At 37.3% G+C, this 14,098-nt stretch overlaps 1 protein-coding gene across 5 annotated transcripts in view; it reads left to right on the top strand.

Annotated features, from left to right (window-relative positions):
* KANSL1 (KAT8 regulatory NSL complex subunit 1) overlaps window positions 1–14,098 on the top strand; it is a 176,702-nt gene that overhangs the window by 143,100 nt on the left and 19,504 nt on the right. For all 5 annotated transcript variants that reach the window (XM_049637560.1, XM_049637562.1, XM_049637563.1 and 2 more), the window contains 2 exons: window positions 803–912; window positions 1,743–1,938. In XM_049637560.1, the coding sequence (XP_049493517.1) occupies window positions 803–912; window positions 1,743–1,938 (306 nt within the window). The remainder of the gene's footprint in view (window positions 1–802; window positions 913–1,742; window positions 1,939–14,098) is intronic.

The raw sequence follows: 14,098 nt of genomic DNA, 5'->3' as shown, positions 1-14,098 counted from the left end.
ATGTATATGTATATGTATATGTATATGTATATGTATATGTATATGTAGGCATGAAAAAATAGGCTGTTCGCAGCAGTTATCTGTAGGTCATGTGATTATTGATGACTTGTGCTTTTTCTTCAGATTTTTTTTTTTATTTAAAAAAAAACGTTTATTTATTTTTGAGACAGAGAGAGACAGAGTATGAACAGGGGAGGGGCAGAGAGAGAGGGAGACACAGAATCTGAAACAGGCTCCAGGCTCTGAGCTGTCAGCACAAAGCCCGACGCGGGGCTTGAACTCACGGACTGTGAGATCATGACCTGAGCCAAAGTCGGACGCATAACCGACCAAGCCACCCAGGCACCCCCAGATTTTTATAAGAAAGATAAATTTGTTTTAGGACCCCTGGGTGGCTCAGTTGGTTGGACATCTGACTCTTGATTTTGGTTCAGCTCACGATCCCATGGTTGTGGAACCTGCTTGGGATTCTCTCCTCCCTCCTGACCCTTAGTTGAAGACTCTTGTTACTATGTAATTATTTTGCTAAGCTTCTGTTCCATGGAATCATTAAGTCATTTCCTCCTCAGTAGGCACTTACTATTAGTCTGTTAAAATATTTTGGTTCCTTACCCTTCTTCACCCCAAGCAAAAGCCAGTTCTCTTAGTTAATTTTCCTTTTTCCTCATTCATACGAGTTTTTTTAGGTTGATATCAGAAATTTTAGATGTTTCATTTAAGTGATGAAATGGTGCTGCTTTACATTCTGGATACTGTTGGTTAAATGTTATAATGTATTTTTAACTTTCTTCTCCTTATTTAGATCGAGTCTGTTTCTCAGCCACTGGAAAACCATGGTGCCTCTGGTCATTCAGAGTCATTGTCTACTAAGTCATGTGGAGCATTGAGACCTGTCAATGGCGTTATTAACACGTAAGTTTTGTGTCTACTTCCTGTGCTCAGTAGGCTCGTAAATGATGAATTTGGGACTCTTAGTTATCCCTAGCCAGGACTAACCCTGGTTTAAAGTCAGAAACCTTATTGCTTAATAATATTGTGCATGCATCTTACAGTAGCAAGTATATTTTAATTAGCATATTAATGTGTTTCCCTTTTACTTACTGTAGCCTAAAATTAACTCACCATGGAGAAAAAAGAAAAGGTCCTACAGTTATTGTGAGTCGTTATGGTTGGTCCTAGTCTTGGTAGAATTCTTCAGAAGCGTGTACATAAAATCTTTTACTCTAGGACAGATTAGATCCCTAAAGGCTGTGTTTGTAAATCTGTATTTATGAAAGTTGAAGGAATCCCTCTACAAGTGAACAATGTGTATACATCCCTGAAAGTCGAATTTTATAGAAGAACTATTTCTTAGGCAGCCCATTAACATTTGCAGGATTAATCATTTTCTTACCACTTGCAGTTTTTCTACAGCTAATTCTTCATTCATGCTTCTGTTGTAGAAGAGAACTTTATCACTTGGAACCTGAATTTGTCACTTACTGACTTACACTATTCAGACATGATGTTGTTGTCCACCAAGAGTCTTAAAGATCAGCACAGACACTGCATGCGCGTGCACATGCACACATACACACTCACTCACTTAGATTAGCAGATACCAGCATCAAGAAGTGATGTGCATCTGTCCTAGAACTTGTTTGTGTCTGTGAACATGTGTAAGCAGAGGAGGTTGAAACGGTATCAAAGGCTTTGTTTCCTTGTCTTCTGAGACGTGAATATTCTTCCTTCCCCTTGTATAGTCTTCAGCCTATCTTGGCAGACCACATTCCAGGTGACATCTCTGATGCTGAGGAACAATTACAAAAAAAGCAAAGACTGAATCTAGTTTCTTCATCAACTGATGGCACCTGTGTGGCAGCCCGAACACGTCCTGTACTGAGCTGTAAGAAACGAAGGCTTGTTCGACCCAACAGCATCGTTCCTCTTTCCAGGAAGGTCAGTACCGGTGAGACTTGGTCATTGTTAAACAGTGAGCCAGATGCTCAGATAGAATTATTAGTCTTTTGCCAACTTTGGTTCATTTAACTAGTGTTTTCCAAACTTCGCTAACCCCCAAGTTTCCTGGGGAGCTTGACAAAATACTGGGTTCTGAAGTTGCTCCTGGGACCCTTGTTCTCAGAAAAACAACTCCTAGATGGTTCTTCAGCCAGATTTGGAAACCACTGACTTGAACTTGTTAATAGAAATGGGGAAGAAGAGGTTTAAGTGCTGCCATCAACACTTTGAAGGAGGGTAACGTGCTTCCTACTTGTCCTGTTATCACTGAAAATGGCTTGCTTTCCTTTCAAATAAGAGTCTCTCTTAAAATTTTTACATTGATGTGACTAAATGAATGGAGGTCAGTTAAAAGTGTAGGAAACTTTTGATTGCTGCCTCTTCAAATAGCACACACAGTTGGACTTAATTCCAAAACTGATGAAATAATACTTCAGTAAAATTCATACCATGCAGTGGTTAAGAGCATTACCTTTAAAGAGGATAAACTTGGGTTTGAATCATGTCACTGCTATTTAATAGCTTTGTGATTTGGAGCACGTTTACCACCCCCACACTCCTCTCCCCGTATCCTTCCCTTCGCCCCAGGCCTCAGTGACCTCTTCGGGTGGTTTGAGGGTTAAATGAAATGTATGTAACTTGCTCATTGGGATGTCTGGCTGATACGTTCCTGGTACAGAGTGGCTGTTACTGTTAGCACTTGTGTTGTTCACTCATTCAACAAATATTATTGAGCTCCTACAGTGAGCGGGGTCTGTTCTATGCTCTGGGAATACAACACTAAACAAAAACAGATAAAAATGTTTGCCCTCCTGAAATACTCGAGTGGGTAGAAACAAAATAATAAATTAGGTATAATGGTAAGTCCTATAGCGTTAAGTGCCGGGGAGAAAAATGCAACAGATGAAGGGAAACAGGGACTGCCCAGGAGCTCCGAAGGAAGGGGGCCTGGAGGCCTTGCAAGGGGAAGGAAGAGACGGGGAAGGAGTGACTGGTGAAGTGGAAGGAAACTGAAGGGAGTAAGGCACATGGAAGACGAATGAAGAACGTGGGTCAGTGAGGAACAAGCGGGTGGTGTGTGAGGTGCCGCAGGCAGGCCCAGCACAGGAAAGGTGCAAAGTGACCATCGTGTATGGCAGGGTTAGGGTTGTTTGAGGTCCGTGTGAGCTGTCCTGCTAACGGGAGGAGAGCGAAATTCTGCTTGGAGTGGAGTGGGTTCAGGAGAGAAAGGGGGCAAGGAGTTGAGATGTATTCAAAACATTAAAGAGAACTAAATGCTTCAGTTGAGAAACGTTCTAGATAACTCTATTGCTCTATAGGAGAGCGGAGAAATCGCTTATTTGAAGGGAAATGTTAAGATAGAGCTAACTATTACAATACTCTTGCTGATGAGAAAAGTGGTAACATAGAAGAGGGGAGAGAATTGTCAGAACCATTACTGGTTAGACAGCGGATTACCGGTGCTTGGCTTGTTTTGTTATAGTGTGCAGTTGGACCGGATAACCTTGCCTTTATCTTTTTTGTTTGTTTTTAAGGAAAGTACAGTAAAAATTAACTATCAGATTGTACCATTTTTCTCATGTCTGTTCCTTAGAATGCCTGCATTACCAAAATAACAGAAAAGAGAAGGGTATTTGGCAAGTTTCTCACATTGACATTTGTGGTCTCAATTTTTTATGAATAGACCTATAAGTCAGAATTTTTTTCTCAGAGGTTAAAGAGTTGATATTGAGAAAGCAAGAAAACTGTATATTACTGTCAAGTGTAAGAAAGTAGTTTTTGATCATGTCTCTATGCTTTTGACAACAAAAAAACCTCAACCAAACAAAACCAAAAAAAATCTCAAGGGGTAGTAGTGTCCTTTCTTGGGGCAGTTTGCTAGTCTCACTGTGTCATGACATCTAGGGATTTTGTAAAAATTTTCTGTGGTGTAGGGTGGCATCCTGGATTCTTTTTTATCTGTATGGTAGCAAACCTTCCCTGCTCTTGACAATAGCTTCTGGTCCATGCCTAAAATCAAATGTACTTGTGAAGAGACATACAAAGCATACTAAAAGACCCTTTGATTCCAGCACCAGTTTCTATTTCTTTTTCTTTCTTCTTCTTCTTCTTCTTCCTCCTCCTCTTCCTCCTCTCCTCCTCCTCCTCTTCCTCCTTCTTTTTTAGTGTTTATTTTTGAGACAGAGCATGAGTGGGGGAGGGGCAGAGAAAGAGGGAGACCCAGAATCCAAAGCAGGCTCTAGCTGTCAGCACAGAGCCTGATGCGGGACTTGAACTATAAGATCATGACCTGAGCAGAAGTCAGATGTTTAACCGACTGAGCCACCCAGATGCTCCCAAGCGTCAGTTTCTAAAACACAGTCATCCTGACCTGCAAAAGTAAGCTACATGGTAAATAAGACAAAAGAAACCAGTTGAGTTCAGGAAATAAACCATTTGCTGGTTATAGCAGAAATACTGGAGTTCTGCCAGTGTTGGAGGCAAAGGCCATTCTGTCTTGATTGCTCACTATGTCTCCTTGCTTGGTGATATTTGCTGTTGAGCAGACATCTTGTCTTTTACCATTTTGAGGTGCTGGATTTGCCAAGCAAATTTATTCAGCACTGTGTTGAATCCCCACTGTGCTCCAGGTATTCTTGTGGTTTCACTGGTGAACAAAGTGCTTGCCTTCATGGAGCTTACTTTCTAATGACAGAGCCTAGATAGCAAAGAAGGTAACAGATAAGCCATTCTCTGATATTAGTAAACAGCATTGAGTTCATACTTACTGTAATAAGATTTGCTTCCAAGGTTTTTTTAAAAAGAATTTTAATAAAACAGGAACTACATCTCTCTGGATTAACTCAAATTACCCTTGTTATTGCCCTTCCCACCACATTTCTACCTACTCAGGATAGATGGTTACTAGTATATCTACAAGTAGAGAATGTAAAAAACACATGTTTAATGTCAATGTTACTGGCTTATCTACATATTTTAAATTATCTCTAGTGCACGCTAGAACCAAATATAAAACTCACTTTAGGGAACTCATTCAGTTTTACAGAGCAGTCATCTTAGTTGAATCACAGCTGGAATTTTATTCTATCAAGTTTTACCAGCATTTCTGAAATTACAATATATCTTGTAGCTGAGATGTACTTTTAGTGTAGTAGCACATTTCTTTTTGCCTCTAAAAGTCTGTTTTTATGTCATTAGTATCTTAAATTCGGTGACTACAACAAAGGATTTAGTAAGATGAACTTGTTGGAAATAAACAGGAATGAAATCTGTCAGTAAATAATGAAAGGCTTTAAATGACGAAACTGTTGACTTTAGGTTAGAGTTTTGAGCAGTGAAGTATCATAAGCTATTTTTTTTTTTTTTTGTAAAAGATAAATGTACAGATAGTTTATGTTTGGAGTAGATTGGCGGTAAGAGAGACTGGAGTCCGAAAGAAAGAAAGACTAGTGACAATAGTAACCCTAGTGGAAGTAATAGTCTGAAGGCTCCAAAGCTCTTACGATGCAATAGTTTTGAAAACTAGTCCTAAGGAAGAATCACTAGGGTGTTATGAGTATCAGAGTTGGGAGGGCAGAGAGCTTTGAGATTGGGAGAGTGGGGTTATCTTCCATGGAAATCTGTAAAGCCTGAGGAGAATGTGGAGGTTATTTCCTATTATCGTGATTTTATTGTAATATTAGTACATATGATAACAAGTTGCCCTTAATTGCTATTTATTATGTATTTCATCACTTTTGGGGGTCTGGTATGGTAGATGTTAGCAATTAGGCCAGTGAAGAAACACTCAAGTGGCAAATTTTTATAACATGTTATCACTATGTTTATTTCTTATCCTGCTGCTTCTATGAGGTATAGTTATAGCTCAATCTAAAACATTAGTTTCTAATATACTGAAATTTCAAATCAGTAAAAGTTTTAAAAGAAATGTGGGGCCAATATAGGGTTGCTTTTTATTTTGTTAGGTAAAGTTATTTTGTATATTAAGTATATCACAGTACAGATAGTATTTTTTTAATGCTTATTTACTTATTTTGAGAGAGCTTGTGCACATGAGCTAGGGAGAGGGAGAGGGAGAGGGAGAGGGGGAGAGAGAGAGAGAGAGAGAGAGAGAGAGAGAGAGAGAGAGAGAGAGAATGAGAATGAATCAATCCCAAGCAGGCTCTACACTCAGCATGGAGCCCAATGCAGGGCTCAATCTCATAACAGTGAGATCATGACCTAAGCCGACATCAAGAGTTGGACACTTAACTGACGGAGCCACCCAGGGGTCCCAGTACGAATAGTATTATAAAAAAAAATAACATGCCTTGAGATTTTTGGATTGGCCTTAATAGCATTTCTTTTTGATCTCTTTTTTGAGATCAATACAACTTTTTTTAATTCCAGTATAGCTAACATACAATGTTATCTTAGTTTCAGGTAAACGATATAGTGATGTAACAATTCCATACATCACCCAGTGGTCATCATGACAAGTACCCTCCTTGATCCCTGTCACCCATTTCACCCATTCCACCACCCACCTCCCCTTTGGTAACCATCAGTTCTGTATAGTTAAGAATCTGTTTCTTGGTGTGTCTCTGGTTTGTTTCTTAAATTCGACATATGAGTGAAATCATATGGTATTTGTCTTTCTCTGACTCATTTCACTTATTAGGATTATACTCTCTAGCTCCATCCATGTTGTTGCAAATGGCAAGATTTCTTTTTTTTATAGTTGAGTAATATTCCACATGCATGTGTGCGTGTGTGTGTGTACTTACCACTTCTTTATCCGTTCATCTGTCAGTGGACATTTGGGCTGCTTCCATAATTTGGCTATTGTAAATAATGCTGCTATAAACACAGGGGTAGCATTTCTTATCAGATGATTTGGCAGTGTTCTGGTGTGATTTTGGAATTTTATAGTCTGTTGGAGGATAATTATGTAGGAATGTTCGCTCTGGGTTTTATTTTAAAGTTGTATTCTTTAAAGTGGTCCTCTACCACTTCCTCGTGTATCACACTTGAGGACATAACAGGACATCACATATCAGTAGGACATTCTCTTAAGGCCTAGTGTCGTGACATTTGTGGATGAGAACTAAAGAACTAAAGTGATTATGAGTTTGTATTAAAAGTGAGTAATTTGGTATCAAAGAAAATATGTTCTTTATTGACAGGGGCTTCTTGTGATAAATTTTGGAAGCCTAACTTTTCAATACTAGTTGAACTTTTGGGCAGGAGCAAGAGTGCCTTATGGAAAATTGTAGTTTATTATAAAACACACACAAAATAAACTTTGAAAGGCTGAGATAAAATACATAGATGTTGAAGCTCTGATATTTTATTTGTAAACTGTCCTCAAGCTAAAAGAATTTTTTTCAGTGCTTGAACTAATACTCTGATTAACAGAATGATGAGTAGAGAGCTTTGGTACTAGAATTTTTCATGTGCACTGCATTGAGTTTCTAATGGAAATTCCTTCAGAGAGAATTAATATAATTTATAGTATTAAAGGAACAGAATTTCTCCATGTACGTAAGTATCTTATCTCTTCATTCAATTCTTACATATTTCCTACATTCATGTTATTTTGTGATGCAAATGAGATCTTTTCTGTTAGTGTTATTTCATGAGTGCTGTTGAGTTTTGTAATTGAACACTTCTATGAACTCTGTGTTCTGGTTGATTATTTTAATTTTCTACATAGTCTATCTGTCACCAGCAAGCAATGTGATACCTCTTTATACACTTCTTACTCCTTTTCCTTGACTAGATACACTTCAGAATAGTGTTAAGAAATGGTTGTAGTGAGGCATGTCATTCCTTTTAGAAGTTCACTATTAACTTTGATGTAGGGTAGCTTCTTAAAATGAATTTGGATACTTTGCCATTTGCTATGCTCTGGAAAACTTGAACGCATTTTTCTGGGAAGTATCAGTTTCTTTAAAATTTGTTGGAACTTAAGTCAAAAACCATCTGAGACTAACACCTATTTATTGTACAGAAAATTGTCCATCTATCAGATTTTTCAAATAAAGCCATACAGAATTTTATAGAAAGCATTCTTAATTTTTAAATCCTTGTTACCTGTGGTTATGTCCATTTCTCAGTCTTAATTATATTTGTCTTCTCTTTCTTCATTAATCCTGTCAGCAGTTTTCCTGTTTTATTGGTCATTTCAAAGATCAGTTATTTGCTGGTAATTTCTTCTTCCTGTGGTCTTGATTTTTTTTCCCCCCTCCTCTCTGCCTTTATTCAAATGCTTGATTAATTTATTTTCTGTTCTTCTGTAATAATAAAAGCACTTAACTTTTTGAATTTTCTTCTGAGTGTAGTTTTTGGATGGCATTCCACAGCCTTTGATGTGTGAAGTGTTCTTTTTGCTATTTGTAAGTTGCCATTGAGTTTTTGCGTTTTTTTTCCCCAAGAGTTACAAATTGAGTTTCCAAATTCTAAATGGTTTTTCTTTTTCAACCTTGTGTTATTTAATTACTAATTTTTATAGCATTTGGTTACAGTATGGTTTGTATAGTTTCTGCTTGTATTTGTAGTCTATTATGTTGATTTTTGTTTTAATGTCATTAGTGTCTAGTGTGGAGTTCTCTGCAGTCATATCTTAGTGATTTATGGCTTCTATCTCCAGTAGTTTTTGCCTTACATTCTACTTTCCGTGATACTAATGTTATGTAGTATGGGATTTTTCTACCCCATTTACTTTTAAACATTTGTTTTCTGTGTGTTTTTTGAAACATCATAAAAGCAGATTTAGGTGGTGGCATTTTTTTTTTTTTTTTAATCTCAAAAAAGTCTTTGGTTTTAATGGAGATTTTATTAAATAGAAAAGTTTTCCATTTTATATTCAGTTTTAAAACTGGATTTAAAGGCTTATTTAGGTTTATTTTGGCTTATTTTGATTGTAACATTTCATTGTTTATTGATAGTCCTCTTTATACCTTAATATACCCATTTATTGAGTTCTTAATTTGAATTTGTAGTTCTTCAGGATTAGAACAAGTTTGACCATGTTTCAGGTTCTTAGCTCACAACCTTTGTCCCTTAAAACTGTTCCACTGTCTTTTGGCAGTGGGGGTGATTATTTGTTTTGTTTTGGCACAGAGTTCAGATGATCTTATTGTCATTCTTTTATATTGGTAACCAGTTCTGCTCTGTACTGTCCAGTATGGTAGCTACCGTAGCCATATGTAACTACTTAAAATGAAGATAAAACATGTGGCACAGCCACATTGCAAGTGTTCAGTAGTCACATGTGACTAGCCGCTACCATCTTTAAGTCACATAAATATTGAACGTTTCCATCATTGCAAAACCGCAATGGATATTGCTGCGGTTTTTTTTTTATCTCACTCTATCAAGTTTTCTTCTATTATAGCTTTGGTTTGTGGTCCGCCTGAGTTTACAGGTACAAACTGAAGTATTCCAGTTATCTCTGTATTATTTTCTGTCCTGTTTGTTTAGCTCTTACTACTTGCTCCTCAGTGTAATCATTAAATTAAACGTGGGAAGTGATTGGACTAGTTTGGATGCACATAATAAGTATTCAGATGTTAGCTGTTAACATTTCTGTCATTGTTTTCATCTCTTTGGTTCTCCCATAGTGTAAAGAAAGAAAGAAAAGTTTATTGCTCACGTCCCGTTTTAATTCTCCAGATCGTCAGTCTGACCTATAGTACCTCTTAGGTAGGTTCTAGTTCTGCTACCAAGGGTGGTTAAGATTTATTTTTTCTTTTCAGATTTTATATTTCCTTTTTATGTCATCTTATTGCCTTTCATCTTCCCTGTTTCCATGCCATAGAGCCTGTGTTGTCTTTGACTCTGTTGGAGATGTGGGAAGTTTGATTAATTGTTTCACCAAACTTGTGTAATAGTTTTCCAGGGGTGTGTTTTTTCTGAATTTCTCGGATTTGTTTCCTTTTCCCTTGTTCTGCAGTATTCTACTCATAGTCCCCATGCTGAGGATTTTTTTTCTTTCATTATTCTTAAAAAATGAGTCAGTTTATCCAGACTTTGTGTTTATGACTAGAAAAATTTAGTAGCTGGGTGTGTTTCCCATCCTAGTTCTGGAAGCTAGAAGTTTGAAATCAAGGTGGCAGCCCTTGCTACCTCTGAAGGCTCTCTAAAGAAGAATCCTTTCTTGCCACTTCCTGCTTCTAGTGGTTACTAGCAGTCCTTAGCATTCCTTGGCTTGTGGCAGCATATCTCTTATCTCTGCATTTGTCTTTACACAATCATTTTCCTGGTGTGCCTGTGTCTTTGTGTTTTCACATGGTCTTTTTTTTTTATGTTAATTTATTTATTTTGAGAGAGTGAGTGAGAGGGTGTGAGTAGGGGAGAGGCAGAGAGGGAGAGAAAAAATCTCAAGCAGGCTCCGCACTGTCAGTGCAGAACCTGACGTGGGGCTCGATCCCATAAACCATGAGATAATGACCTGAGCTGAAATTAAGAGTCGGATGCCACCCAGGCATTCCCACATAGTCTTATTAAAGACACCAGTTGTTGGATTTAAGACTAATTCAGTATTACTTCATGTTAAACTAATCACATTTGCAAAATCCTGTTTACAAATAAGGTCACATTCTGTGGTTCTGGTTGGGCATGAATATTGATTGGGATGGGGTCTGGGGGTGGGGGGCACTATTCTACTCAGTACACTGGCCATTGGGCCTTGTCTCTGCTACTCATGTGATGGTTGAATCTTTTTCTCAATTCTAAATCTGGAAAGGTGTTATTACTAATTCAATTCCTGGGTTTCAGCAACTTTTCATACTTAGCATACCTGTGCTGTAGTTGGAAATAGTTGGACTTCATTTTACTCCCACTGCCAATTTTCTGGAACTCTTCTGCACCACTGAATTTATTGTGTGAAGAATTTCAATTCCCTGAGTATGGAAAAATTTACCAGATTTAATGTCCTCCTTCCCTATTTTTTTTTTTTTTAATTCTGTAAAGTACAAAGAATGATGTAACAAACATCTGTGTACATAACCACCTTAAATGTTACTAAGCTTGACTTTTTTTCTTTTTTTTAATATTTAAAAGAAAAATACAATAAACATTAATGTTTCTTTTATTTTCTGTCATCTCCTCTACCTGCTTCCTTCCTCAGAGGTAACCATTATCATGAATTTGGTATGTATACTCCCAGTTCAGGCACTTAGGTTTTTACTACACATCTGTGTATCCATGAGCAAAATGCAGTATGTATTGTTTAGTTTAATGTTCACAAAAAAATTTATATAAATACCATCATGGTGTACATATTCTGCAACTTGGTGGGTTTTTTAAAATTCACTGTTGTCTTCTCAAGATCTCCGTGTTGGTAGGCATAATTTCAGTTCGTCTTTTGTAGAGTCCACATTTCCTTAAAAAAGACAGTGTTTGGGCGTGAGTATATCCATAACCTGTTCGTTAACTTCACAGCTCTAAATTTAACTTCTAGTTTGGGCTTAATCATTGTGTTCGTATCTTCTGGGTCCTTTGGTCTGCTTTCTATTTGTCTTTGCAATATATTTGGTATGTAATATTGTATAAGTTTAAGATACACAACATGTTGATTTGATCATTGCTATTGCAGTGTGCCTGCCAGTTGTAGCCTTAGCTAACATCTCCATCATGTCACACAATGATCATTTCTTCCTTGTGGTGGGAATAATTAAGATCTAGTCTCTTAGCACATTTGATGTTTATAATACAGTAGTGTTGTCTCCATAATCACTATACTGTGTATTAGATCTCCAGGGCTTCTTTATCTAGTAAAATACAAATTTATACTTTTAAACAACTTCTCTTATTTCCCTACCTCCCATTTCTTCTTCTTCCTCCTCCTCTTTTTTAATGCCTATATATTGATACAGTTCCAGGATGACTGGTTAGGTACATACAAGTTCATGGTTGTTATTTCTTCTTTGCCATCTTTCCTTTCATCATTATATTGTTCCCCTTTTGGTCTCTTAACAATGCTTTTACTTTAAATAGGGATCTTGGGGGGCGCCTGGGTGGCTCAGTCGGTTGGGCGTCCAACTTCGACTCAGGTCACGATCTCACGGTCCGTGGGTTTGAGCCCCGCGTCGGGCTCTGGGCTGATGGCTCAGAGCCTGGAGCCTGCTTCCGATTCTGTGTCTCCCTCTCTCTCTCTGCCCCTCCCCCGTTCATGCTCTGTCTCTCTCTGTCTCAAAAATAAATAAACGTTAAAAAATAGATAGATAGATAGATAGATAGATAGATAGGGATCTTGGTAAGTACTTGCTAGATACACCTTTTCCCATCTCTTTGTTTTCACTTTTTCTGTGTCTGTTTGTTTTTGATGTGTTTTTAAGAGGTGAATTAAACATTTGCATTTACTCTGATTACTATTATATTTGGAATCTTTCTTCCATAATTTTTTTTTAAGTCTTCTCTTTGCCTTGTTTTTATGCCTTTTCTGCTGTTGGGTTACTTGAATCTTCATTTCTTGCTACTTTGGAACAAGAGGACTTTAGAACTCCTCTATTTATGTCTGTATTTTCAAGTTTTTATTTAAATTCTAGTTGGCTAAAGTATAGTGTAATATTGGTTTCAGGAGTAGAATTTAGTAGTTCATCACTTACATATAACACCCAGCACTCATCACAAATGCCCTCCTAATACCCGTCCTCCACCCATAGAATGCCTCTTTTTAAAACATCTTTTTTTCTCATCTATTATTGATCTTTAATATTTTACCTTGAATTTCAACCCCACCCAAATCAGTCATCTGTAAATTCATACTTAGCATTTACCAACACATTTGCCATTCTTATTTGTTCTGGAGCTTCTTACGTCCCACTCTATCCTTCTTGCTGAGCGCCTCCTTTAGTAGCCTTCCAGCAGCAGTCTAGGAGTTGTAAAGCCAGTCTTTATTTTGTGTCTGAATGTATACATATGTGTGTTTGTTTGTTGCTGTTTTTTAAAAAAAATTTTTTTAATGTTTGTTTATTTTTGAGAGAGAGCAAGCTAGTGCAAGCGGGGGAGGGGCGAAGAGAGAGGGAGACACAGAATACAAAGCGCCCTCCAGGCTCTAGGCTGTCAGCACAGAGCCTGATGTGAGGTTCAAACCCACGAACCGCAAGATCTTGACTGGAGTTGGAAGTTGGACACTTAACTAAGCCACTCATGTGCCCCTACATATGTGTATTTGTAAATATATACAGTTATAAATTGCCTTTATTCTTGAGTGATGGTTTAACTGCATGTAAAATTTTTATATTCAGCAGTTTGAAGATACTTCATTTCCTTCCAGTATTTATTGTTGATGAAAATTCTGATGTCAGTTTGTCCTTCTTTTATAGTTTATCTGTACCTTCTCTCTAGTAATTTAAATTCCCCAACTCCCTACTTTCAGTTTTGTTTTTATGTTTTGCAGTATTAAGGGTATATTTAGATGTATGAATTAGTTTTTAGCCACTTAAGGTCTTAGCTTACACCCTCATTCTCAGTTCTTGTCTGTTCTTGTCTGTCTTGAGTTTTGAAAATTTGAAAATTGTTAATTTCTTTAAACTTTTCCTCTCTTTTTTAATACGGTATTGTATTATTAGATTGTCGTAGATCTTGCCATTCTCTCTTTGTACACTTCCCATTTCCATCTCTCTGGCTTGTTGTGTTTTATTTCTCTCGTCTTCTGGGACTCTTCCGCCTAGTCATCAGCGTTCTCTCCAGCTGTATTTACTTTACTATCGAACCTGTCAGTTTGGATTTTTTTGTATTTTGTTTTTTTACTTGAGTGTGTGCTTTTCATTCAGAATTTGTGGTTACTTTCAGAAACATCCTTTTTTTTTTTTATCATTTCCTGTTCTTTTATGATGTTTATTCCTTCCTTTATCTCTTTGAACAACTTTAATATACTTATTTTAAAATCGCTTTCAAATTATTCCATTTCCAGGGGCACCTGGCTGGCTCAGTCAGTAGAGCATTCAGCTCTTGATCTCAGGGTTGTGAGTTGGAACTCCATGTTGGATGCAGAAATTACTTTTAAGAAAATCCATTTTTAGCTTGTTGAGGACAGATTCTCCGCATTTTTGCATCTGCTGACTGCATCACATCAGTCTGTTTTGTATGATTTGTAATCTTTCACAGTGAG

Source organism: Panthera uncia, chromosome E1, assembly GCF_023721935.1.
Source record: "Panthera uncia isolate 11264 chromosome E1, Puncia_PCG_1.0, whole genome shotgun sequence".
Lineage (NCBI taxonomy): Eukaryota > Metazoa > Chordata > Mammalia > Carnivora > Felidae > Panthera > Panthera uncia.
The sequence above is the reverse complement of the archived record's forward strand: the minus strand, read 5'-3'. Positions and strand labels throughout refer to the sequence as shown.